This window comes from Castor canadensis, chromosome 4 (assembly GCF_047511655.1).
Source record: "Castor canadensis chromosome 4, mCasCan1.hap1v2, whole genome shotgun sequence".
NCBI classification, from domain to species: domain Eukaryota; kingdom Metazoa; phylum Chordata; class Mammalia; order Rodentia; family Castoridae; genus Castor; species Castor canadensis.
In genome coordinates this window covers 19,742,413-19,770,327 of record NC_133389.1, presented here as the reverse complement: position 1 = coordinate 19,770,327, position 27,915 = coordinate 19,742,413, and the positions used below count along the sequence as shown (strand labels likewise).

The 27,915-nt window shown below is 40.3% G+C and overlaps 1 protein-coding gene across 2 annotated transcripts; it reads right to left on the bottom strand.

Moving 5' to 3' along the window:
* Window positions 1-3,057: 3,057 nt before the first annotated feature.
* Nars1 (asparaginyl-tRNA synthetase 1) lies at window positions 3,058-19,754 on the bottom strand. 2 transcript variants are annotated; one of them, XM_020170522.2, is made up of 15 exons: window positions 19,464-19,754; window positions 18,416-18,495; window positions 15,652-15,717; window positions 15,459-15,551; window positions 15,283-15,372; window positions 13,051-13,129; window positions 11,749-11,819; window positions 10,476-10,562; window positions 8,697-8,918; window positions 8,392-8,591; window positions 7,886-8,021; window positions 7,462-7,575; window positions 5,255-5,386; window positions 4,819-4,950; window positions 3,058-4,305 (listed from the first exon to the last, which is right to left on the bottom strand). In XM_020170522.2, exons 1-15 carry the CDS (start codon window positions 19,504-19,506, stop codon window positions 4,174-4,176), a joined length of 1,677 nt encoding a protein of 558 aa, XP_020026111.1. In that variant the 5' UTR covers window positions 19,507-19,754; the 3' UTR covers window positions 3,058-4,173. The 2 variants fall into 2 exon arrangements, with proteins under 2 accessions (XP_020026111.1, XP_020026110.1); XM_020170521.2 differs by having other exon boundaries at window positions 18,416-18,498; window positions 19,464-19,747.
* Between the last annotated feature and the right edge of the window lie 8,161 nt (window positions 19,755-27,915).

Here is a 27,915-nt window from a genome sequence, read left to right as displayed (position 1 = left end):
GAGAGAACAAAACCTGGATTAGAAACATCAATGGTGATTAATTTCTGAAAGCAGAATAACCCACAGACTTCTTTACTATGGTAAAAGAGATGAAAAACTCAACGGATGGATTGGGGAAGAGTTGAGAAAAAAAACAGAAAATAGCAGATTAAAAAAAGAAAAATTGAAAAGAAGTTTATTGTCTGAATAGCAACAGCTGTACAAAGAATCTAATAGGGAGACCTTTACTGAAACAATTTAAGCAACTTTTTCATATGGAAAGACGTGACTTTCTGGATTGAAAGGGTCCACCAACTACCCATCAGGATGGGAATGCTTATGAATTTGCAGTAACAGCACTGGAAACCAGAAGACGTCAAGATTCAGAAGGAAAATGCTTCTGAATTTTACATGGCGACTATGGGTTAAATGTGATAATAGATTAAACACACTTCAGCATTTAGTTTGAATGAATTTCTTTTCTTGAGAAACTATTAGAGAATGTGCTAGAGTACAAATAGGAAGTAAACAAAGAAACAGTAAACATGGAAATAACAGGATGTCTAATATGGGAGCAAGAAATAGGATGCTGAAAGGGAAAACCCAGCAAACTATACTCCAAGAACAGAGGGGGACTAATTCAGATGAAAGCAGCTAGAGGGTCCAAAAGCTTCTTTGTGAAGATATAACTTAAAGACTACTTAATATGCCTGAACATTTTTGGGGATTGAACTAGATATTAAAAAAAAAAAGATAGCTATTGGAAAAGCAATTATAGCTTACTACATACCCAATCAAAGTTACAATTTAACTAAGCTGTAAACATGGGGGGAGTGAGATAGGTGGTCACACATGAGAGGTGGAGACAAAAGCAAAATCCTCATTTTCTACAGAAGAGCAATACATAATGCCTAAAACTGAAAAGTCAATAAAGTAACGTAAGCATGTTATTCAACAACATAGAGGAAAAAACCTAAAAAGGTAAAACTTTTGAAAACTTCCATTTCCTTCTGCTAATGTACTCAAATTACATCACGGACTGGAAACTGTTGTCTTGTCCCACATATATAACCTCTTCACTTAAATTCTAATCAAGTTTACTTCTTCAAAGATGTCCATCTACTCCTCATACTAGTAACAATCCAGGAGATGGAAGGAAACTTTTCAGGATAAGAAACTAAGTCATTTAACTGAACAGCAATTCCCAAATGCTATGAATTATAGTATTTGAGCACTATCACATCCCTTTTTTCCTAGATGGCCTGGGTGAAATATACTGATGCCAGGATGGTTTAAAGTCAAGCTTTGGAGTTTCTCAATCTCCCCTGAATGTTCATTTCAATAGAGATTGATAGAAATCATTAGGTAAGGACCTTCAGCAGTAATAAGGGAGATTTAGGATTGAGTTGAGGAGGGAGCTAGTTAGTGACAATCAACCTCACCTGAGAACTTTTAAAAACTATGGTCTCATTCAGAAATTCAGAATCAGCTGGTCTAGGGGAAGGCCTAGGCACTATTATTTATAAGGTAAGGCCCCCAAGTGATTACAATATGCAGCCAAGGGTGTGTTGCAATGAACTACTCATATATTGAATGAGACATTTTAGGAATTGCAAGGTGGAGGGAGCTGAACAAGGTGGAAAACTGGTTGAAGGACATGTAACAGAGAAAGTTGATATTTAAGTCCAGATGCTCCCTGACTTATGATGAGATTACATAACCCACCAGAAGTTGACAATGCATTTAATACACTTAGCATACCAAATATCATAGCTGAGGCTAGCCTACTTTAAATGCACTCAGAACACTTACATTAGCCAACAACAAGGCAAAGTCCTCTCACACAAATCATATTTTATGATAAAAGTACTGATCATCTCTTATAATTTATGAATACCATATTCAAACTACCTAAAATACCTAAAAACTAGGCCAGGCACCGGTGGCTCACACCTGTAATCCTAGCTACTCAGGAGGTAGAGATCAGGAGGATCACTGTTAAGCCAGCCGGGGCAATTAGTTCTGCGAGACCCTTTCTTGAGAAAAACCTTCACAAAAATAGGGCTGTGGAGTGGCTCAAGGTGAGGGCCCTGAATTCAAGCCCCAGTACTGCAAAAAAAAAAAAAAAAAAAAAAAGGGCTGGAGTGGCTCAAGTATAGGCTTAGAGTTCAAACCCTAGTACCATAGTGGGGGAAAAAATAGAATGGTTGTACGAAGTATGCTTGTGCACCACTGTAAAGTCAAAAAAAATCATAATACAAACCTTGTTCATTTGACTCGTGGCAGTACTAGCCTATTGTCTGTCTCCAACTCTGAACAAGTCTGCTACCTAAGGGCCAAAAGTGAAAGGGGTTTTTGATGTAAAAAATCAACAGTTTTCAGAGAGAAAAGAGTCATGACATGAAAGTCAGGTGAGGAGAGTCCAACAAGGGCAGCAACTAGAATCAGGAGTGCCTGTAAGCTGGTCTGGGGGGGCAAGGATGGCATTTGTGGCACTTGGAGCAGAGTAACCACCACACAGTGAAAGGAATGACGTTTCTGTGTATGAGTCTATCTACCATGCACAATTTCTTGGCTTGAGGTGACCATGACCTGATTCCCTTTTAGCAATCCCTGGTTAGGTGAGAACATAACCTAATCCAGCTCTTCTTTTAGTATTTTAACTCTCAGCCCACTACACAATTACAATTTAGGCTAATTGAGTCTGACCTCTTCACTTAAATTCTGATCAAATTGATTATAAAGCTCATTCACATTCTCTCAAGTATTCTTTAATTTAAAAATACAAGCCAAGTAGAGTACAAATGCCCCATTTCCATCTGCCATTCCATTTGATAAAACCTTAATGTGTTTAAAAAACACACACACACACACCAAAGAAAAAAGGAGTACAAAGAAGTTGTAACTAGGACCCAAACATCTAGTTTTGGCATGGTAGCATACATTTGTAATACCACCACTCAGGAGGTAGAGGCAGGAGAATCAAGAGTTTAGGTCAACATGGGCTACACAGTGAGTACCAGCCCAGCTTGGGCTACATAGTAGGACCCTGACTCAAACAACAAACAAACAAAAAAATTTCCTTTCATTACCATATGACTTTATTATGCCTAGTAAGTTTAGTACTATCTAATTTTACATACACACATCATGAAAATAAAAAAATAAGAATGGATAAGGTATGAAGTAATGTGAGACAGAAATGTTCAGCTTTGAGAAAATAAAGCCAGCAGAGTTTTTTATGAGTGTTCATTTATTGATCGCTGGGAATACAGCCTATTGAGAACACATAACATGCATTTGGGGGAGAAATTAACCAAGTCTGTAGAAGCCATTCAATAAGCCTGCTGTGAGTTTGTAAAGCTAACACAGATCAGATCAAAAGCATGGCAGGGATGACTCAGTCACCTACACATGTTAAAATTCCAGCTGCAAACACTTTCGGAAGGTATTTAGTCTTAATTATTTAGGAATCTCTAGGAAAGTGGGAAGCTCAGTCTGCTTCTACCTTAAACTAATGCTGAGAGATGCTATGAATCATTTAAATACCCCTCCACCCACAAGCTCATTTCAAATTTTAGGGGAATCCCATTTTTACAAATTGTTCCACATCAATTTGTATGCCTCAGAATTACAAGGAGTGTATGAACTGAGAAAGGATGAGTAACTGATGCCGCAGACCGTACTCATTAGATCCCCTGGTCTCCACCATGTGCACTCTAATACTAGGATATCTTTAGGTTGCATTGCTGATTTCCCCCCAAGATGTTTTTTAACTCATTGTTACAATAAAATAATATAAAGCAAAGAATTCCAGTTACACTTTAAAGGACAGGAAGATTTTTACTGGAATGTCTTAGGCCATAATTAAAAACTGTGTAATTCTATACGGTATATTTGACACAATGATCACAACCTATAGTTGGATAAAATGTTGAAATTTATCCATAACTACAGAGTTACATATATTTTCTCCAAACTTTGTAATGATATTTTTTTCTCGAAATGACACCAGTGTCACTTGATAATGTGGACTATTGTTTGTGGGTAGTAGGCTGAAAAACAGAACGAGAAGACAAACAGTTACACCCCAATGGAACAAACAACGGACGATTTTGGCTTTTAGTTTTTTGAAGAGGCAGTCTGTTCCTTTCATGAACTGTATTCTTTCCTCCTCACTTCAGGAGGAATGAGTTATGGTTTGCAGCGCTGAACAAATCGAGGGTACAAGCATACATCTCGGATGTGATACCTATTCAGAATCCAAGTTAGGAATCGTTCCAGGCCCAAGCCATAGCCTCCATGAGGACATGTGCCATATTTTCTCTGTTAAGAGAAAATAAGATAGGGAGGAGTAAATGCTTAGTTTAAGATTTTACCTTAAAAAGTTAAAATTGTCTACTGTAGAAGGAGTTAGCTAATTCAACTCATAATCTATATGTCTTAATAAATCATGTATAAAGAAATAATTTGGTTTGAAAAATATACTAGGGATTAAGCCCTAGCCCGGAAAGATTTCAATCTAGTAAATCTCCATTTACTAGAGAAAAGCTTAAGATAGTAGTAAATATTCATAGGTTCTAATGATACATTTAAAAAACTCTTAGCAATGAGCAAGGCTGGAATTCTGTTAAAGAGATCTTCCAATGAAATTAACGTAACTTGGCTAAAGACAAAAATGGCAATATTCACATACTATATTATTATAACCATGAAACTAAATACAGCTCATTCTAATATCAAAATACGATCTGCAATTCTCTCCTTTTAAAAATTTCAATGTACACAGAACTATTACAGTGAAAAAAAAAATTAAAGGCTTTAAAAAGTTGTTCTTACCTGATCTGTATACCAGTAATAGGGAGTAGGGTCAATTCCCTCTCTTTTATAACCTGCCAGGATTTCTTCGCTATCCCAGATACGCATAGAGCCTCCAACAATCTCACCAACATTGGGCATTAGCACGTCGACCTTTAAAGACAAGTTAAAAAAAGAACAAAAAACACAATTACTAAAAGGCTATCAGACATGGCACTGCTTCAATGAAAATTACAATTGAGCTCCTACAGCTAAAGGATCACGATAGTGTAGAATTCAGGTATTATTCAACTTATCCAACAAAGCATATTAACCCTAACCAAGGAGGGGGAAAACGTTTTAATTATTGTCATCCTAGATTTTGCAATATCTGCTATGAACTGTATTTTATTCCAAATGACGGTTCCCACTCCCTGTAAAAGCAAATTTCTAACACTCTCTTGAGTCACAAACTGACTGATTCAGTAAGGCGGGAATCCTCAGGACATCGCTGCATATAGAAGGACTTGATCTCCACAGGAAATCGACACAGTAAGATTGGTTCATTAATGGTGTCTGTCATCAGTCTCTCAGGAGCTTCTGGGATATCCTGAAGTTAAAAAGACTTCATTAACATTTATAATTCAAAATGCAAGACAGAAGCAGCTCTTTCACCCTATACCAGCCATTCCTTACTATGTGATTAATGCAACATAGCAAGGAATACATACCACCTATAACCCATGCATATTAATGTAAGGAACAATTTATTTAAAAAAGAAATAAACATATTTTATAAATACACCGTTATCAAATTAACTGTAAAAACATCTCCTTTAATATATCTCAAGCATCATGCTGCTTAAGAAATGAAAACAAGACAAACAAATCCCCCAAAAAACAATTACAAAAGCCTCTAAGCTGCGACTGAGTACTGCTGTTATTTTTTTGCCAGTGGCTAGTTTTATCAAGCTCTGAAGTGAATGTGGTAAACGTGGTTCTTGCAAGACAGAAGGTAATCAGTGCGTGCTACACAGAGCACTGATCCATACTCGTAGGATGTTGTTATTGAACCTCATCTTAACTCCTGCTACCTGTGCTTCTTTCCTGTTATAATAAATCAGTTACGCCTTTGATGATAGTGAGACACAGTGATAAGACAAATAACCAGGGTCAAGTTTATAAGAGTGTAACCACAGCTGGAATAGTTCACCAGGAAATGTTAAATGATGAAGAACCAAGTGAATCAGTTTCTCTCTCAAAACATCCTTCAGTAAACCACACATTAATTCAAGGTAAAACTGAAAACCCTATCCCACTAAAAACTGAGAGAACTGGACAAGACTCACTGATTTGTGTAAGAATGGAAATGAAGCTAAGCAATCACCTGGCACAGCTGTTTTCTGCTCTAGTCCCGGCAGTCCTATGCCCTCTGAGGTATAGACAGGGATAAGGGATGAGCAGAGAATTCTAGTCTCTTAGCTTGTTTTACACACTGGGTTTCTGCATAACATTAAGTTAAAGGAAGGGGGGGAGTCTTACTGTACACCTGGAAGGCCTGTAGACCACCTATCTACTCTACTGCCCTCACGGGCATGGGATGATAGCTACATATAGTAAATGTGACAAGCAAGGAGTGTTTCCTGCACCATGGGTCCTGCTTGGCATTTAGCTCATTTAGTCCCCACAATTTTGCCAAGAGAATGTTAACTCCAAGGTACAGATAAGGAACCAGAGAGTAAGTCACTAGCCTTTGGTTACACAGCAGGTCAGGACAGAGGCAGGTGCTAAACCCACTTGCGGGATTGGGACCTTCAGACTCCACAGCTATGCTCTTTCCACTCAATCTTAGTAATTTGCTAAGCACTAGGTATACGAAAATACTCAAGACTTTAGCTTAAAATTGTGTCATTATACACCATAAACTGAATTCACAGACAGAGTAATTTGTAGAAACTTGGTATATTGCTTGTCCTCCCTATAAATTCCTTCTAAAACGCAAAGCTGCCTTTTTGTTAGCAGTAGCTACTCACATTTCACCTATAAAAGAACTAGATTTGCACATATTCTTTCAGGAATGGTTAAATGCACATGCCTGAATACTGTGACAAATCACAACACCAGGCATGTTGGGAGGGTGCTCCTAGGCAAAACCAGTACAGTATACTGAGTTTATTTTGGGCATCAGGTCACCTTTCCCATCAAGGCCTTCGGACTAGACCTTGCATTTTAAACAATGGGTATCTTCTTTGAATCTCCTTCTACCTGAAGGAGGTTTTAAATCACTGAGGGATGGGATTCCCCTGGAAAGATATTTTCCAGAAAAACAAACCAAATGTATACATATACCAAGATTTGTCGCATGTAGTTTCAAAGGCCTCACAACATTCTACTGTATCCCTGCCAGGTTGGAGGCTTGCAAACGAGGTAATTAGTCAAGGCTGAGGAATGGTCATGAAAGAAGAAAGAGACGAAAGCTAAAAACTCTCTATTTGTGGAACATCACCAAAAAGGCACTGTTCTAAAGCTCACTCTACAATGAATTTGCAGGAAATCCCAAGAAGCAGGTTCTGACCTCATTTATGTGAAGACAAGAAGATGCCTCCTGCATCTCCAGTTAACTAACCAAGAGCAGCAACCCACGTAAGCACACTAGCACTTCTGAAACAAGAAAGGAATACATACTTCCCCAAATTCATAGAAAGTTCCATCTTCTTTCTTTATATTGTGTTCTTTTAGCCACACAATAGCATCTGAGTAGTTCATCCGCCTGAAAGGTCGTTTGGGGGGCTTAAAGTTCTATAGCAGAAAGGAAAAACAGTATATATAAAGAAACCACACCACACTGAAATGCCCACTAACAATAAAAACAACAAAACATCATTTCAGATAAGGAAACTATGTACATATTCCTAAAACAGAAAACATCTATGAGCCTCCTCTTATGTAACTTACAATTATTGGCAATAACTAATATTAAGATTTTCAAAATACTAATCACTTATTTCAGCTCACCAAGGCAGCAAATCTACAAATACTGAGAGTAAAGACTCCACTGTCTTCCAGAAAAGGATTATAGTCCCTTTATTTTCACAAATCCTACACCTACCGGGTTGAGGTCATACACTATGCTTGCTGCCGGTGACTTTAGGACTCTATCTACCACGTCACACACCAAGTCCTCCAATCTTGTCAGGAGGTCCTCAAAGGTCAGGAAAGAGCACTCAGCTTCCACGTGAGTGTACCTGAAGGACAAGACATGGCTCACAGTTGCTCCTCTTTTACACTGAGTTTCTCTCAGGCAAAAATGTGAACATTTGGAAATTGTCCAGAAGGGTAAAATTCCCATGCAAATTAGTTTTGGATACCCATTTGCCCTCTTGACTAGCGATTTCTTGTTTATTCCTTAACACACAAAGGATCCAGCCAAAGCAAAAAAAAAAAAAAACCAGACCTTAGCCGTGGCCTAAAAGGCAAAACTTGACATGTTCTTCCACATCCTTGTAACATGTAATATACCAAATGTTTTTTACACAGACTTCACCTGCCCACATAAAGATTTCTTCTCTAAAGATAATGTCTAAAAATAAATTTAAAAAAAAGACAATTTCATACTCAGCCAGGTGCCTTCGTGTTCTGGATTGTTCTGCCCTATATGACTGTGCAACACAAAAAACATCTCCCAGGGCTGGAAGGCAGGTCTCCAGGTACAACTGAGAGGACTGAGTCAAAAATGCCTCTTCCCCAAAATAGTCAAGCTTGAAGAGCGTGGCTCCACCTTCTACCTGTGTTTGCACTAATGTCGGAGGAGTGACCTGTACACATGGGAAGGAAACAAAGTTCTATTGTGAGCCCCACTCTTTCATGTTTCCAAATGGCAAGGGGTACTATTTGCAAAAAGATGACCAACACACACTTACTTCACAGTAGCCCCTGTCAAAGAAGTGATCCCTAAAGCACCTGGTGACCACAGAACGAGCTTTTAGGATTTTGGACATGTTTTCTCCTCGGATCATCATATGCCTATTGTTGAGCTGGACGTCAACATCAGACTCTTCGTTGATCAAGTTATCAGCTCCTCCAGCTGGGGCCAGCCCCACGAGTTCCCAGAAGTCACAACTGAGCTCATGGCCCCCTGGAGCCTACATTTTTAAAAAGCGCAGTGGAGAGACAGAGGGAGGGAGACAGAAACTAAAACTTAGTAGTATACAACATTTTATTTTATGTCCAAATTTTTGTTGAGCTATTTCTAAGAACATCATTGTTTCCTTTCAAAAACAAAAACTCATTAGACCAATTTTATATTGCTATTTTTATATTGAATACTTCTTCCAGAGTAAATACACACACACACACACACACACACATATATGCTTATATATTTTTTAATAGAAAAGCATAAACTAGAAAATAAAATGTAATCTCTAGGAAAAATTAAACTGACTTGGAGCACTATTAATTACTATTAATGCTTTAGTTTTTTTTTTAGTATTTGCCTAATGATTTATGTTAACATTGAAAATTTAAATGCAAAGATTTTGCTAAAAGCTGTTAATCTTTGAAATATATATATAGTAAAAAATCTGAATTTTCCCTAATAATTCCATTAAAAGCAATTCATTTTAAAAGTCATGCATCCATGCAATATGTAATTATCTTGGGGCCAAATATCATGACAACCACTCTATTTTGCAGTCATATTACTTCCAAGGAAAACAGTGAACTTGAATCAGATACTCATTACAGCCTCTTTTATATGAACTCTGTGAGACCTCTTATCAATTTGTCTTTAATTAAGGACCATCTGCTCCCTCTTGTGGTTAGGATATTACAACTGTTCCCTTTCCTAGCCAACCATTATAACCACAGTAGTTACTGAAGCATAATTACCAACAGATAACTGTTACTGGAATAAATTATGTTTACGTGACTCTAGCTAAAGAACGAATGGCTCTCTGAATATCAGAGTTGTCCTGAACTTTTTTTTTAAACAGAGGCTTTCAAATTGTTTAGAAAATTCCAAGTTCAGACTATTTTTTTTTCTGAAATTTTCTGTTAAGTTTTATTTCCATCTAAATGAAAATTTATTCATACACCCTCAGCAAAGTAGCTACATTATGGCCTATGAGGCTTATCAGGAATTCTGTCAGGCTGGAAATCCCTGAGTTCTTTCGATCATATGAGTTGTATTTTGTTTGAGTATCTGTTCCCTCCAAAAGTCACACTGAAGTTTAATTGCCCTTACAACAGTGTCAGAAGTTGGGGCCTAATGGGAGATGCTTGTCATTATCTCAGGAGAGGCTGAGTTGTTAGTTATCATGAAGATGGGTATGTTATAAAAGCAAGTTCAGCCCTATCTGATCTTTACCTCCTTCCACCTTGTTACAATATAGCAAGAAGGCCCCCACACATGCAGCCCTTCCACTTTGGACTTCCCAGGCCTCCAGAACAGCAAGAAATAAATTTCTTTTCATTCTAAATTACACAGCCTGTGGTAGTCTGTGTAGCAACAGAATATAGACTATAAAATAATAGAAAAATGTATACTGTACATTTCCAGTATTCCACTGGAAAAGGTATAGTAAACTTAGAAGCACTTCACACTTGTGTATTTATATGACAGACAACAGAAGTACAAATAAAGATACTGGCAAATAAAGTATTAAACATTTTCCAAGTGGGGATTTCAACCCACTTACCTGTTTTCCCTTTGGAGTAAGATTTAGTATTCCATATACCGCTACACTACTTTCGGTGGACAAGACTACTCCATTGTAACACTGACACTAAAAAAGATCAAAGTTCAAATTAAGTTATTCATATTGTTATTAAAATATTCTAATATGCATAAAGCTAAGGGATTATTTACAAACAAGTTCTCTGGTCAAATACTAGTAAAATAGAACTGAGATTGTCACTCATTTTAATAGTAATAAAGAATACCTATTTTTGTAGGAGACATTTATCAATAAGGCCACATGACAATGTTTCTATCAACTGGACATGTACACGATAGTCATCCCATAAGATCATATAGTGACATCACAGCTTTCTTATTTTGTGAACACTTTGATGCTCACACAACGAAATCACTTCCCAATGCATTCCTCACAGTATGACCCTATTGTTAAGTGACATGTGACTATATATAGAAACCCACATATATGTAAGTACCCACTTAACATACATATATAAACATAAATGGCACTAGTTCCCATCACTTAAAAACATCCAGAAAGTTCACTTTTGTGGGTTTTTTGTTTGTTTTCAAATTCAGATGATTTAAACCATCTACACTATGATAATCAACACGTGCCAAAGTCACTAGGAGAAGAATGATGGGGAACTTGACAATGGCAGGGTCAGTCTACAAACACCTCAAACCACTAACCACAAAAAGACAACATAACATCATGTGCCTCCTACTTGAGGCAAGGAACAATACAGCTTTACACATGTAGTCATGTCAAAAAAAAAAAAAACTTTTTTGAGCCTAACCTCCCTTCTATAAAACAGACAGGGAATAAAGGAATATGTTAAATGATATAAGGATGGAACCAAACAAATCCCGAATGTGAGAAGTTCTACAAGACAACTTGTCAGGTTTCTCCAACAACTGGGCAGAAGAAGGAAAGGAAATGAGGAGGGGCGTTGTTAGAAGTATGATGTCTAGGGAAACAACATCACACCAGGATTGGCCATAAATTGCTAGTTTTGAAGCTGGGGATAAGGATTCTTCACAGTGTTCTGAATTTTTACATTTTAGAAAATTCATACTCTCCCCTCGCTTTATTAAGGTAAAATTTATAACTTTTTGACATTCATGATATACAACATGTTTCTGAGGTATGTATTCATAGTGAACACAGTAAGAGTTTGAGGTACATATATAGATTCTAAAATTCCCAAAACTAATAAAGGTCCATACTGAAAAAAAGTCTTATCTATAGCTATAAATAAGAAAGTATTTACCAGCTCATCAGCTAAGACACACTGAAGATAACCTGTACCATCCCGTAACACCAGAAACATTAAATTCTTTCCTGAAAATGAAAAACAGAAATTTCACCAAACAACTCTCAAGAAACTACACAGTACTTTTTCATAATTTAATAGATATAAATGATACTCCAAGGCTAAGCACTGATGTTTACACCTCCCTCATGGCTGCCTTCCTTAGAAGTGCCCCTTGGTAAAGCATTTTATTTCATTGTACTCTACTTTCAAATCTCGTAATCCTAATGAGTCACACGACCATGGGCAGAAGACAGTAGGAAGCGGAGGGACTGGGCCTTACTTGTCTGAGACCCCTGCAACATCCAGCATAACACTAAGCACTGAGGGGAAGGTGCACAAATACTGTGAAGGAGAAGCACTCTTCTTCTTCATTTATGACCCATTTTTTTTAATGAAAGATTTGATAATTACTCACAATAAAAAAATTGTTATAAACTAATAAAAAGAGAAAACAAAACATCAGGACCAAGGGAGCAGAATGCAAACATAGTTAATTCTAAGAATCAGAACTGTGGCCAAGTTTTAGGTTAGGCTAAGACTTTCCTGTAACACATCCTCTGTTCTCTTTTTCTTTTTTGGTGGTACTTGGGTTAGAACGCAGGGCTCTGCACTTGCTAGGCAGGTGCTCTACCACCTGAGCTGTACCTCCAGCCCTTCTTTTCGCTGGTACTTTGAGTTAGGATCTTGCTTTTTGTCTGGGCTGGCCTGGGCTACAATCCTTCTATTTTATACTTCCAGCCATTGACAGGATGACAGGCGAGCACCACCACACCCATTTTTTTAGGATCTCATGAAACTTTTTGCCAGCTCTGGCCTGAAACCACAATCCTGATTTCAGCCTTCCCTCATAACTGGGATGACAGGTGTGCACTACCACACCCAGCTACTAGTCGAGATGGGGTCATGTGAACAGTTTTCCTGGGCTAGCTTCAAACCACGATCCACCTGATTTCCACCACCTATGTAGCTACAATTACAGGTGTGAGCCACTGGCACCCAGCACCCCATTCTTTATTAAGTAATTAAAGTTCAATTGACAAATATTCACTGGACACCTGATCACTGTGGTTGAAGCAGTTAAAACAGCACTTACATAATTTGTAAACTTTCAATAGTCATATTAAATAAGAACAAACTTAGGAAAGAAATCACTAGATTGTTAAAAAACACAGCGTACTTAAAAAAAAACAAGTAAATGTTTTTATGTTCTTTAGCTTAAGCCAGGTTATAAAAATTAGAGGGAAGGAAAAGCTCTACCTTGTCTTCGCAGCCTGTGGACCCAGCCAAACACTTTCACTCTTTGACCTCTGTATCCTTCTAATGCACAAATCTTCACCTGTCAAGTTAAAATAAATAATATTTGAACAATCATTTATCACATGCCAACATTTTTACTAACATTAGATGGACGGTAGTAACGTGTTAAAAATCACAAATAATGCAAAATTGGAGGCACTCTACTTCATGCTAAAACCAAAACAATTTCACCTAATTAGAGTAGTTTTTAAAAAAATGTCAAGTTTTGTCTTTTTTTTTTTTTTAATGGTACGGGGGTTTGAACTCAGGACCTACATATTACACCACTTCATCAGTCTTTTTGTAATGATTTTTTTGAGATAGGGAACCCTCTTACACTGTTGGTGGGAATGTAAACTAGTACCACCACTCTGGAAAAAAATTTGGAGGCTACTTAAAAAGCTAAACATTGATCTACCATATGATCCAGCAATACCTCTCTTGGGGATATACCCAAAAGACTGTGACACAGGTTACTCCAGAGGCACCTGCACACCCATGTTTATTGCGGCACTATTCACAATAGCCAAGTTATGGAAACAGCCAAGATGCCCCGCCACTGACGAATGGATTAAGAAAATGTGGTATCTATACACAATGGAATTCTATGCAGCCATGAAGAAGAACGAAATGTTATCATTCGCTGGTAAATGGATGGTTTTGGAGAACATCATTCTGAGTGAGGTTAGCCTGGCCCAAAAGACCAAAAATCGTATGTTCTCCCTCATATGCGGACATTAGATCAAGGGCAAACACAACAAGGGGATTGGACTTTGAATACATGACAAAAACGAGAGCACACAAGGAAGGGGTGAGGATAGGTAAGACACCTAAAAAATTAGCTAGCATTTGTTGCCCTCAACGCAGAGAAACTAAAGCAGATACCTTAAAAGCAACTGAGGCCAATAGGAGAAGGGGACCAGGAACTAGAGAGAAGGTTAGATCAAAAAGAATTAACCTAGAAGGTAACACACACACACAGGAAATTAATGTGAGTCAACTCCCTGTATAGCTATCCTTATCTCAACCAGCAAAAACACTTGTTCCTTCCTATTATTGCTTATACTCTCTCTTCAACAAAATTAGAAATAAGGGCAAAATAGTTTCTGCCGGGTATTGAAGGGGTGGGAGGGAGAGGGTGGTTAAGTGGGTGGTTAGGGATGGGGTGGGGCAGGGGGGAGAAATGACCCAAGCCTTGTATGTACATATGAATAATAAAACAATAAAAAAATAAAAGAAAAAGAAAAAAAATTAAGTAAAATAAAAAAATGTCAAGTTTTGACCTACATATTACACCACTTCACCAGCCTTTTTGTGATGATTTTTTTGAGACAGGGTCTCATGAACTATTTTTCCAGCCTGACTTCAAACTGCCATTCTCCTGACCTCTGCCTCCTGAATAGCTAGGATTATAGACGTGAGCTCCCAGAGCTCACCAAGTTTTTTCTTAATGCAGAACTAGCAATGGGAGACACTCAGAAAAAATTCAGATATTTCTATAGAACAGCAGTTAATAAATGAATTCAATTTGTCACAAATAAAGCACCTGCTCTTCACAGCAGAAACAGTCCTCTCCCTTAGGACCTCTTCCATGCCTCACAGTCCCCCTTGGTAGCTTGGAAGCTACCAAAGGCTTTTTGTTTTGAAAGATGAAGGACAGAGATAAGTAGAGGAAGGGAATAGTGAATATTGCCAAGAAAACGCCTCCACCACTAAGGAAGTAGAAACACATGACAATTCATCAGCAAGACTGCTGGAACTCAAACCACATCCATTCATAGTCTAGCAGTCTGTTTGGGTTCCAGAAAGAAGGAAAGAGAAGAGTGAACTCAATTTCACAGAATCACAAACACTTTTTATGTCTTTTAAAAAGTCATGAAAATTATGGATTTCCACCTCCTCATTTTATGGTGAGGAAACTGATACTAGAGAGATCAAATCACTCAGCTAATTCCACACAGCACAGGCAAGTCTGGATCCCTTGTCTGCTAGTGTTCAGTTACAACAGAATCTGCTCAACTCCCTATTAAAATGAGCCCCTAAAAAACCAGCTTCATAATTCCATCTAAAACATTATTTCTCCCTACCCTGTCTTAAAGGAAAGACAAAGGATGTCAAAGAGAAAACTATGCAGCATGCCCCTCAAACACACACAACCAAGCCCAAGCTATGGGAAATGGTATGCACACTTACACACTTTGGCTCCGGAAGACTTGGGTCATTTTTAATGGTAATTTTCTTTGCTTCCTCCAGGTTCTTTTCTCTTCGCAAATTATCTTCTGCCTAATTTTAATAATAAAGCAAGTGGTAAATACAGATCCCAGTGTTAAAACTTTAAAAATGTACACAGTGGCAGGTTCACTAGTCACCTCTTTCTTCTCCCGGGACTCATTCTTTATTTGCTCCCTATGCCACATTTTTTTAATATTTTTCATCTGCGACTTAGAAATGATATCCCACCTCTAGAAAAAAAAAAAAGATACGTATTATTTTTTTGAAGACTTCTGTGTCACAATGAAAACTTACAAAATATAATTCTGTAAGGTTTTTGGTATATCCTACCTCATTTCCTTTTTGTGAATCTACATAAATGGTAGGGAATGGTTCTTTTCCCACAGTCATCAAAGCCTTGGGTAGACAGAAAGAAAAAAGAAATTTCTTTAACATTATGCAATACGTACAAATAAAAAAAATGACTCAACTATGAGACAACTTCAATAATCTACAACATGACAAAGAGCCAAGGCCAAAACACAACGACCCCATGCACCAGAAGTTGATGTTGACAGGGTGACTGGCTGAGCTCGCAGAGGCAGTTCACTCTTAAGTGAATCCCTCCAGTCCCTTCACAAATGATCCCAGCAAGTTCAGATGCATAGTGTGCAGTTCCCTGGCACAAGAAGACTAGAAGCAAAGGACCTTACTTAAGTGGCCTTAGGACCAGCACAGGTATGCTGACAACAGAACAGACAGCTAAGAGCAAGAGCCAACTGCAGACAACATCTAAAAGGTCTGGGCTTTGTAAGGTATCAGGGGAAGTACCAAAGACAGTTTTGAAACTGTCAAAAAAATGAAAAACAAAACACAAAAGACTAAGATCCATTTAACTTGAAAAATTCTCATACGTAGACTAACTGTTTTCTGAGCAAATTTTGCACTGGGACATACTAGGCATTGCTGTATCATACATCATTTAATAGTTTATAGTTTTTGTGTGTGTTTAAATAGTGCAATATAAAAGATGAATATCTTACTGCTTCAAATATTCTTGCAAAATTTCTATCAAGTTATTAAGTCAAATAGGAAATGCAATGAATTATTCCCTCTGGTGGCAAGATCTGAAGCTTACCAAGCATTACCCGCGTTTTGCCTCTTTTGGGCCCCTTTGCAGTTTTCCTGCTTCTCTTGCTTTTTGGGCCACACATTTTCAACTGTCTGGTCTCATTCCTAACATTTATAAAAGGCTGGAGGCTATACAGTTACAAATGAGAGTCACTCGGGTATAAACAAATAGGTCTATGAGCAAGCATTAACTAAGCCTACTTAACACCAGCTAGGGAATATTTTCACTCTTCTAATGGGACCTTCAACAACACTCAAATTTGGCTTAAAGAAGATACAACCATCACCCTTCCAGACCATCACCTTTCAGTACTCCTCAAGAATGAGGAGTAAAAATAAAAGGGGAGATTTGTTACCCAGAGCATTTGCCTGGGAGACCTAGATGAATTTCTACTCCACGTAATTTGTTTATCTTTGAGGACGAGATGCCTATAAGCCAGAAGTTTCTCTTCAGGTGGGCCAGTCAAAACTAGCTGGATCTAAAATGGCTGACAGAGTGACTACCAATCAGCCTAACTTTATTATACCATCTGCATACTAAATGACACTCCCCTGACCAGGCCATGACAGTTGACAACTACCATGGCATTGACTGGAAAGACCTATAAAAAGGTGCCAAAAGAGGTAGCAACCAAATTTCTGGAAAATCTCCTCGCATTTCCAGTAAAAGATGTGACTATTCCTCTCCTTCATTAGTTTATCCGTCCTTCACTTCTTCTACTGTGTATCTATAACCTCCCATTCCCCAAGGACTGACAAACTGATTTGTGAGTAACAACAACAGTAACACACAAAATCCCTGATCTTCTCTTTTCTTTTTTTTGGCAGTACTGAGGTTGAACTTGCAGGGTCTCACACTTACTAAGCTTGCTAGGCAGGCCCTCTACCACTTGAGCCACTCTGCTGGTCCTATTTTGTATTGGATTTGCCTCAGGCTGGCTTCCGTGATCCTCTCTGCCTTCTGAGCAGCTAGGATTACAGGTGTGAGGCACCGCCCAGCAACCCTGATCTTCTTTAGAGGGAAGTTAGTCCCACTTATAGTTGCAATGGAAGGAATGTGGATGTTCTGAAAACATGCAAGAGAGTTTTTTTTTCTTTTTTCTTTTTGGCAGTACTAGAGTTTGAACTCAGAGCCTTACAGTTGCTACCCAAGTGCCCATGAGCCACACCCTCCCTGCTCTTTTTCCTTTAGTTATTTTTCAGATAGGGTCTGGTGCTTTTTGCCTAGGCCAGCCTCAGACTGTGATCCTTATGCCTCCCATGTAGCTAAGATTAAGGATGTGCCTAGCTTGTTTACTAAGATGGGAGTCTAGCTAACTTTTACTTAGGCTGCTTTTAAACTATGATCATCCTGATTTCTACCACCCAAGTAGCTGGGATCACAGGCATGTGCTACCACACCCAGCTCCGAGTGTTCAGCTTTTCAACAGTTAGACATCCAGTGACATAGTCATCCACTACATACATGGCATTCCAGCCAATGGCGGACAGCACATACTGCCATGATCCCATAAGATTACTTTGTCTAGTATCATGGATAGCTTCATTTGTGCTACCTCACTCTATCCCTATCATTAAGCAATGCACAACTGCCTTTGTAAGTCATTCAGAATTCATTTACTACCTGATAGTCTATACTGATCCTTCTTTTTATATCACTGAGATTGAAAGAGCCAAACTGTTATTCCTTAAGTCAGAATGACACACTTTTTCTGATAGTGACATCTTTCAGAGATTGACCTAAACAGTCTTATTAGTTGTGCAGAGCCACAAGGAGGTACCTCACAATCCAGAAAGGAGAAATTTCCCACTAAGAGTTAAAAAGCAAGACCTATGTATGACAGACCAGAGTATAACGACACATTTTGACCTAAAAGTAGACAGACTGCTTTCAGTGTTTTTGTAACAGCTACAAAAAAGAGAATTGGCTAGGATGCACAGAAAAAGGAACATCAGAGCACTGTTTGTCCAAGAGAAACACTACCTTGAGACCTGTTTTAAACGGTTTCTCCTTGGTTCCATCGCCCGTAGCATCATTTCCCTCTCGATCTGAGACATACAACTCTGCTGTTTTCAAAAAATGAGAATAAGTTACTTGTTAACTCAGTCACCTTACAATGCAGCTACTTCATCCACGCCCTATCTTTGTAAAGAGAAAAAGCATTTGATTTGTAAAAGTTACCCAGTCCAAAAGAAATAACACCATTATAGTCCCAATCCCATATTTCAACACCACTTTCCTCCTAAAAACATGACTTACAAATTTAGCTTTTCAAAATGAACTTTTTGATCATTTTAATTTGTGATACTGTCTCTATTCACTTATGTACCCCAAAAAGGCCAGGGCTTTGAAGTTGGCTATATCTAGATTGAATCTTGGGTGCTGTACCTTAAAAGGCAGGTGACCCCGAGTGGAATTTACTTAGCACTTCTGCACCTATTCCTTCATCTACAAAATGAGGACTATACCCATTTTGAGGGGCTGTATGGGCATGGATGATACATACAAATCAGACACTCCAGTGTTAGTGCACAGAGGGAAAATAAAAACACCAGGTCCCTCTGACTTTTAAAGGAAACTGAAGCTTTGAGGTTAAACAAATCTAGTTGTGACAACAGCCCAGGTCTCCCACAATCTCTTCTTCTTTGTACTGCTTATCTCAATGCAAAACGAGGCTGTGCAAGGAGAATTCCTCTCCCGGAGATCAATGAATTCTTCCCCACTCGGGGGCTACACTGCGTCCGAGCTCCCGCAGCGCCCGGGTCTCCGCGAAGTCACGCGACTTTTCTCAGTGACCAAGGCCGGGTTGGCCGCCATCACCGCCGGGGACACACAGAAATCCCGGGCCAGGCCTGGACCGGCAAGTCCCGAGCCCAGCCGGGGTCCAGGCCTTTCCCCTCCCGCCAGTGGTCCCGCAAATGTTCAGGGAGTGACCACGCTGCGCCAGGCACCACGGCAACGTGGAATTCGGCAGGAACAGCGTTCCTGCCCCACGCACGGGTCCCCGCTCCATTCGCCGAGCCTCACTCACCGAGCACCATCCCTGCCGTCGCCCTGGTCACCTCCAGGGACATCGTCCCCAACACCACCGCCGCCTTGTCACCCAACGTGCACAGACGGCTTCCTCAAGTCAGGCGTTGCATCATACAACGTAGTGTCGCTAGTGAGTCAGAAGAGCTTCCGGGCTCCATTGGTGACGGGAGGTGGGCGAGCGGCGCCAGAGCCGCCATTTTGGGTCAGGGCAGAGGCAACTTCCGGTCTCGAGAGAGCCGGGCCCTGGGCGCTCTTGGGGATCCGAGGGCGCCGCCCCACGCCAGGGCTTTACTGTCGCTCCCTTCGGTCCCCACCTTCCACACTTTCCTTTCTGTAACCTCCAGTTCTGTGCCTAGCTGTAGGCGCTACAAGTTCTGCTTCTGCCATGTTCAACCAACTATGGATGGAAAAAAGAAACTCAAATTGTGCCTAACTGAGCATCTACAGATTTCCCCTGGTCTATTCCTAAATAATAACATCATGGCAACTACTTACAAGGCAGTTATACCGTCTACAGGAATCTGAAGTACGTAGGATGTGCGCATGTCAGGTGCAAATACTATGCCATTTTATACACGGGACTTTATTATCCGTGGATTTTATTACGGGGGTGGCGGTGTTCTGGAGTCAATCTCCCATGCAGACCAATGGATGACCATAACTCTCGGTGTCTGGTAGTGGCCCTTGCTAGCCACTAGGTTGCATTCATGGAAGTAACCTGTCTGGCTAGCACCATCCAAGGTACTTAGCACACAGCCCTGCGCTTAGTAACGGTCTCCCAGGCGCACAAGTCTCCTTTAGTGAGCTCTCCCTCCAGGAGCTGAGGTTTCCCTGCAGCATAGCTGAAAGAGCCACCGGCTGAGAATGAATGGCACAGTTCAGTCTCCTTATGTGGCTTTGGCCAGCCATGGGCGACCTCTTCTTGAAGTCATGTTCCGCCTCTGCTTCCTCCGAACTGTCCTGCTATCTCCTTTGGCCCCTCTTTGCATCGGCCTGTGTCACAAGCGTTTCTGTCCTTACTCAGGATGACCTCTACCGCTCACCGTAGCCAACCACGGATCTAGGTTAAGGGCATGCGACGACGACGACGCCATGTTGACTCCGGGCAACTTCTCTGTGGCCTTCCCTTGGTCCTGCCCCACTGACTTCCGGTTTCCGGGGCGGTAACTAAGCTTCCGGTGCGGCGGGAGGCGATGGGTGGCGCTGACTGTGCGGAGCGCGCCCTTCCCCGCCGTGTCCGAGCAAGCTCGCTGCCGTCTCCCAAGAGCATTCGTGTATTTTTCAGTGTTTTGGTCCTCAAAACAGACTTTGGAGAGAGAAAAGAGAAAAACCACTGTGAAATACCTCTAGCTCTTTCCCGGCCCTAGAACGGGAGTGACACAGTGTTGGCTTAATTGACGAATTGATTAAGCAATAAGAAAAATGTAAGTAATGTCTAAAGCCTGTAACTGCAAATAAAGAATGAGAATTATCATTACGGTGAAGCCAGCAATGTAAGGAACTGCGTATTTGGCTTCCCTTACGAAGTTAATTTTGTCACTCCAGATGAGCCCTTACTTCATGACTCCCGGGCTGCTTCGTGTTTTATGTCTGCTTGTTTGTGAGCACCTTGTCCTTACCCTCCCTAGAGAATTAAAAATAAAATCACTTTAAAGCCCTGTGGATGCCTTTTTAGAAGAATGATTAATACCTCGCGCTATTAGACTCTGAAGCCAAATATATTGCAAAATAACACAGGACTCTAATAATTTTCTGGCTCCATAACTGTGGTCAATACCTTAACCTCTCTGAGCTCAGGTGTTTCCATCTAAAGTGTTATCATCCTCTGGAAAAGCTGTCGTGAGGATGATAAGTGATCAAGCATACAAAAATGTCCACTGTGTGCTTGACATCCAGGAAGCCTTCTGAATTAGGATGTAAGTGGCACTGGTACTCGTTTGTTACTCTTTTGTCCGTGATGGTGCATGAATCAAATCTTCAACCATTCTGCTGAGGGCTGCTGCGGGGTTCCCCACCTCCCCCTCACCTCCCCACCCTGCGCCACCCACATCCACATAAATGGGCTTCCTGGCCAGGTTCTCAGAATGTCACAGACCCTCAGCACATTCCTTCCAGCCTCCCACTCTCAGCAAATGACCTGTGCCTTGCTCCAAGATGCTACATGGGAACTCAGCAACCCTCCCTGAAACCTACAAGCTTTCCATGCTTCCACACCCATCCTCCCTCTTGTCACCTGCCACATTTCCAATCTAATCACACTCCAGCCAGGGCAAACAGTTAGGAACATAGTCACAATCATTTCCTCCTCTATGGGGCAACTTCCATGACGCCCTTTGGCTCTAAGGAGCCACCCCACATCCTTACAGGTTCAGGGTGGGTACCTCTGCCTTGTCATTGTCTTCTAAAGGCACAGTTAATTAGCTCAGACTAATTTCTTCATGGAATTGGCCTGGGTGTAATGTGGGATTTGGAATGATGTTTACATTGAAGGTAATTACCCAATAGGATGAACTTCCCCCTGTCATATTTTTTCCACCTCGTTTATTATTTAATTATCGGACTTGGCAGTTTTCCTTTCCTTTTCTTTCTTCTGCTTCTTCTAGTCTGTTGTGAAAAGTCTATTACATTTTTCGTTTCATTGATTCAAGTTTTTAGTTGCAAGATTTCTGAGTGTTTTATTATTATTATTTCTGTCTGATGAATTTCTCATTTGTATCCTGAAGTTTCTCACTTCTTTGTAGTATTTATTTCTTCTTGCTTCTTGCTGGTTTCCTTAGAGTCATAATTTTAATTTCTTTTTGGGCATGCCATAGATTTCTTTCAGATTAGATCCATTCTGGGGAATTACTGCTCTCCTTTGGAGGCGTCACATTTCCTTTTCTGTATCTGTGTCTTTACCTTGATGCCTGTGGTATAATGTTCATTTCCTCCAATGTATAAAGTAGCTTTTGTAGGGAAAGATTCTTTTCATTTAGATGAGTTACAAGATGTTGGTTAGATAAGTGCTCTGGATTTGCTTATATAAGAGCTCAAAAGCCTAGTCTCTGTGATTTCTGCATCTTTGATGGATATCTGCAGTGTCTGCGGTATCTCAATAGTCTAGACTGCAGCAGTTATGACAGTAGTGTGACTTTGCAATGGACATAGGCTTCCAAAGGTGTGTGTCTTTGGGCTTCACAGAGGTGAGCCCTCATGGCACTGGGGCTTATGGTAGCAGCTGCCACAGTCTCAGTGGTTAAGGAGACTGCAGAATACTGTCTCCAGGTCCCTGAGGGCAAGCACAGATGATGCCAAGGTTGTGGCACCAGCAACCACTGGATGTGTGAGAGACCTTCCCCAGGACTCTCCAGAGGAACGTAGGAGAGGTCTGGGCCTTTGGCACCAGCAGGATGGGATGGAGTTTTCCCCTGGGCCTGCTGGGTGAACATAGGTGGTTCTAGGATCTGTGGAACCTTAGACTTGAGACTTTGGAATACAAAGCTCTTAGGTTTTGTGGGGGCAATTTTAGTTGGTGCTGGGGCTTATGCTATTAGTCACTTTGGGGAGCTATGGGATCCTGATGATACCTTTCCAGTTCCCAGGGGAAGAGTGCAAATAGGCCAGGGCTTTGGGCCTCAGCAGCTGTGGCCTAAAGCCTGTGGCTATAGAGGACGTGTTTCCTGGGGCTTCCAGGGCATTTGCAGGTAATGTTTGTGCTTGTGATGCTAGTATCCACGCTGCTTGAGGCATAAGGGAAGGTTGAGACCTTCACTAGGTCGTAGGTGGGGGTTGTGGAGCTGGGACTTGTGCTTTTGTATCTGTGGTCCTGGAGCTGAGGGCATAGATAGCAATGTCCCTAGGCCACATGGGAACAAGGTTTGGAGCACTGGTAGGTAGAGTCTCCAAATTGAAGAATACAAATGTCGCCCACATTGGTCCCCAGGGACTAGCTTGACTATTGCTGAGGTTTTTTGCATGAGCAGTTGCAAGGCTACTAGGGAAGGAGACCTTTCTTAGCCACCCCTCCCGATGCACAGGTGTTGGTAGGAGTTGGGGCCTCTGGCTGCTGCATCCTGGAGCTGTGGGGCTCCGCTGGGAGCTTTCCTGGCTCTTAAGGAGCAGATAAGGGTGAAGCAGGACTTTTTGCGGTGGCTATAATCCCCAGGGTGGGAGCTGGGGAGGAGACCTTCCTAATACCCATGGGGAAAGCTGGGGCTTGGGCTTGTGGCTGCTTCAGTGGCTAGACCTGGATGGAACTGTGTTCTATCCATTGAGGCACACAGCAGCTGAAGGTTTCTAGCAAGGCCAAGTGATCAGCTGCTGACCCCTAAGCCAAGATGATGTCCAGCAGGGGCTGCTGTAGTTTTAAGTTCTAAAGGGGTCCAAAGTGAGTGCCTCCTTTGGAGTAGAGGAGTCATTTTAGACCAGCCAGCTCCCCAAACTGAATTTAAAGCTTCTTGGATTCTGAGGTGCCATGGATTCTGCAGTTAGGATGCCACTCTGCTGTTAGGACAATGCTGCCACTTCTGCTTGGCAGCACTGTCACCCTTACCCTCCCAGCCCTAACTTAGGGGTCCCATAATTTATCTGTTAATTTCTAGAGTTCTCTCTCACTCACTCTCCCCAAAACACAGTTTCTTCTTTGCTGCCCCCATTCTTCTATGTGACAGCCTTATATCTGTCTCATCTCCATTAAAGTATTTTCACCCCAAGCCAAAATAGCCTAAGGAATAGCCTAGCCTTGGACAAAATTTAAGAGCCTTCTGGGTTATTTATTAATAAAATCTTTCAAAAATTTTTTTTGTGGTATTAGGGATAGAAGCCAGGATCTCGTGTATGCTAGACTAGCACTCTACCTCTAAGCTACATCTGCAACCCACTGTAGTAATAAAATCTTGATGCAAGTTTTCAGAATTTTGAATCATGACTCTACTTTTAGAAATAGTTCTTTGTATTTTTTACCTTTTCAGAGGGCATAGAGTTTTTATGTTGGTCACACAAAATTCAAATAAGGAAGCTGAAGATAGGTGGGAAACCCCCCAGTGGATGGAAACCAGAAACCTCCTATAGGATTTCCATAGGCTGGTTTATTCATTATGCAGTTTGGCTCAGCAGAACTGTTTTATAATGAAACTGCAAGATGACTCCCAGTGGGCAAATCGACCTCTGTTCTAAAGGTTGATTTTTATCCCCTGAGAGAACTGATTCCTGATGAGAAATGCTAGACTATAAAATCTTCCCATGTTGATTCCACAAGCCACATCCAATATCTTTAATCCTCGTGTGGAAAAGAAGCAAGTAGACATTCCAGAACTGATGACAACCTTGAGAACAATTGCTATTATTAAAAGCACTAGGGCCAAAGGAACACAGATATTCTTTCCCAACTGAAGGCCATAAATAGGTTATCTGGAGTGAGTAAACTATCCTGAATTTGGTGGGAGTACCCCTGGGTTTTTAACCACCGTGCTTGGTTAGGAGGTTTGGATTTCTCTCTGTATTAGAATTCTCTTTCCTTGGATATTTATTGTAAATATCTGCATAATAGTTTCAAGTTGAAACAAAATTCCTGATAATTTAAAAACCATTAGAGCCTTTTTATTCCTGTGCATCTTGTTACTACAGCCATCTTAACTGATAGTTGATTGGTTACCATAGAGAGGCAAATGCATTCTGCCCTTTGAATCTGGAATATTCTCTCCATTTCTACTGAGGCTTCTACTTATTTGACATGGCCTTAAGATGCCACCTAGATTCTTCTGAGGGCAAAGAAAATGTGTGCTCATATAAATGGCCTAAAAAAACACACTGCTCTCTTTCTATAGCCATGAACAGGCTATGGACCCTGGTCATCCAGAAAAGCAAAGCAAAGGGCTGGGAGTTACTATTTTAGTGAGAAATGAGTCTAGACTGGGGAAGATTTGTGACTTGAATAGGGAAAATATTAATTCAAATGACCCTTTTTACCTTAAAAGTCATTCTGTTTTTTACTGTTTAATTTCTAGAATAGATAATACACTCATTTAGTTCAACTTTAAAATTTTTTAAAGATATAAAAAGATAATTCCATTGTTGTCTCACTCTTCATAACCCCTTTCTCTAGTTTCTTTCTATAGATTATTGATAAAAGTATAATTATATTCTTTCCAATATTTCTTCTTTGAACCAAACTTCCTACCTTCTTTTCTTTGTTTCTTTCTTTAAAACTGTTTTTTTTTTTTTTTTTATGGGACTGGGTTTGAAGTCAAGGCTTCATGCTCACAAAGCGGGAGCTCTCTGCTTGAGCCACACCTCCAGTCCATTTTCTGTGGTTATTTTGGAGATGGGGTTCTTGAGAACTTTTTGTCTAGGCTGGCCTCGAACCATGATCCTCCAAATCTCATCCTCCCAAGTAGCTAGGATTATAGGTGTGAGCCACTGGCACCTACCTAACACAACTTTTTTTTTTGAAAGGTACAAATAATATACAATAAAGTGTACGTCTTCAAAATACATGTTTTAACATATGTCTATACCTGTGAAACCAACATAACAAATAAGGACAGTAAACAAATCTGTCACTCTCTACCATGCCACTTTGTCTTCCCACACTCAGTGTTTTTCCCTAATAACCAAGGATACTAAGTGTCTTTTCGTGTGCATTTTTGCTGTACCCATATCTTCTGTGTCGAAGTGACTATTCAAGTGTTCTGTTAGAGTGAGTTATGGCTTGAGGTGTGGATCCAAGTTAATTTTTTTTTCATAGGAATGTCCAAATGTTCCAGGCCATTTGTGGAACAAGCCATTCAGTCTCCAGTTCATTGCCTTTGTACTCCTGGCAAAAATCAGTTGTCCATGTATGCGTGGATTTATTTCTGGCCTCTGTTTTTAGGCCACCACTATGCTGTTTTGATTACATAGCTTTATACATTTCTAGATCAAGTAGTTGTTAACCTACTTGAAGCTGACTTCAGGTGGGCTAGTCAGCTTTCTGTCACTGTGACAAATACCTGACTGAGATAATTGACTTAGAGAGAGGTTTATTTTGGCTCATAGTTTTAGGGTTCTAGACCTCAGTCATTTGGCCTTGTTTCTTTCTTTGGGCCTGTTGTAGGGCAGTGTATCATGGTGGGAGCATGTAGTAGAGACGGCCTATTCACCTCACAGTGGCCAAAAAGTAAAAAGCAAAAGAGGATGGATGGGGTCCCAATGTTTCCTTGAAGACTGCACCCCAGTGACCTTACTTTCACTAGGCTCTTTTTCCTAAAGGTTCCAGTACTTCCTAGTAACTCCACAGGCTGAGGACCAAGACTTTAACACATTGGTCTTCACAAGACATTTTAAATCCAAACTCTAACACCTTCTACCTTTGGTTTTCTTTTGTAGTTGTTTTTAGCTGTTCTAAGTCTTTTGCGTTTCCAGATGAATTTTAGAATCAGCTTGTCAATTTTTACAAAAAAAAAATCCCATGGGATTTTTGTTGGGATTACATTGACTCTGTGCATCTTCTCCCCAGCCCCTGACCTTTTTTTTTTTAACATTAAAGTTAGCCACCATATATCCAGCTCTGCATCTGGCTCTTCTCACTTCACAATGAATCATGGAGCTATTTCCTTATATTCCCTTAGTCTCTGTTATAGTCAGAATGTATATACGCTGTTTCCCTGATGGGCAAATACTTCTGCAGGATGAATTGGAGAAATGAGGTTGCTGGGTCAAATGGTATATGAACTGGAAATTGTAATGAATGTTGATAAATTGCCTTCTCCAGAGTTTCATCAATTTATATTCCTGTCAGTAATAAAATAGGAGGCCATTTTTATCATACCCTCAATAGTGTATTCCTTTTTTTTATTTTTAAAAGGTGATATGGGCTCGTGCTTGCTAGGCATGCACTCTACCACTTCAGCTACTTAACCAGCCCTTTTTTGTTTTGGGAATTTTTGAGATAGGGCCTTATGAGCTATTTGTCCAGGACTGGCTTCAAACTCTGATTCTCCTGATCTCTGCCTCCTAAGTAGCTTGGATTATAGGTGTGAGCTACTGGTGCTCAGGCAAACATTTTCTTTTTATTAAGTAGATAAGTGAAGATGGCTTTCAAAATAATTTTGACTTGGATTTCTTTTATACTTATCGAAAGTAGATTAAAATCCAAAGCATCATCCCCAAAACACATTGTGGTGGTTAATTCTGTGTCAATTTAACTATGCTGTGTTTGTGGCCAAACAAGTCTAGATGTTGCTATGAAGGTGTACTAACATTTGGATCAGTTGGCTGAGGCCTTCAAGGAGGAAGGAATACTGAAAAGGAAAGTTTCCAGGTTTCATATTCAAGACTCAACCTTACTCCTGACAGGATTTCAGCCTATTGGCTGTAGACATTTATAAGCCCCACAGTATCCCCCCCTTTACACGCACACACACACACACACACACACACACCCAGTATGTATGTGTACCTACGTCTTACTTGTTCTATTTCTTTGAAGAACC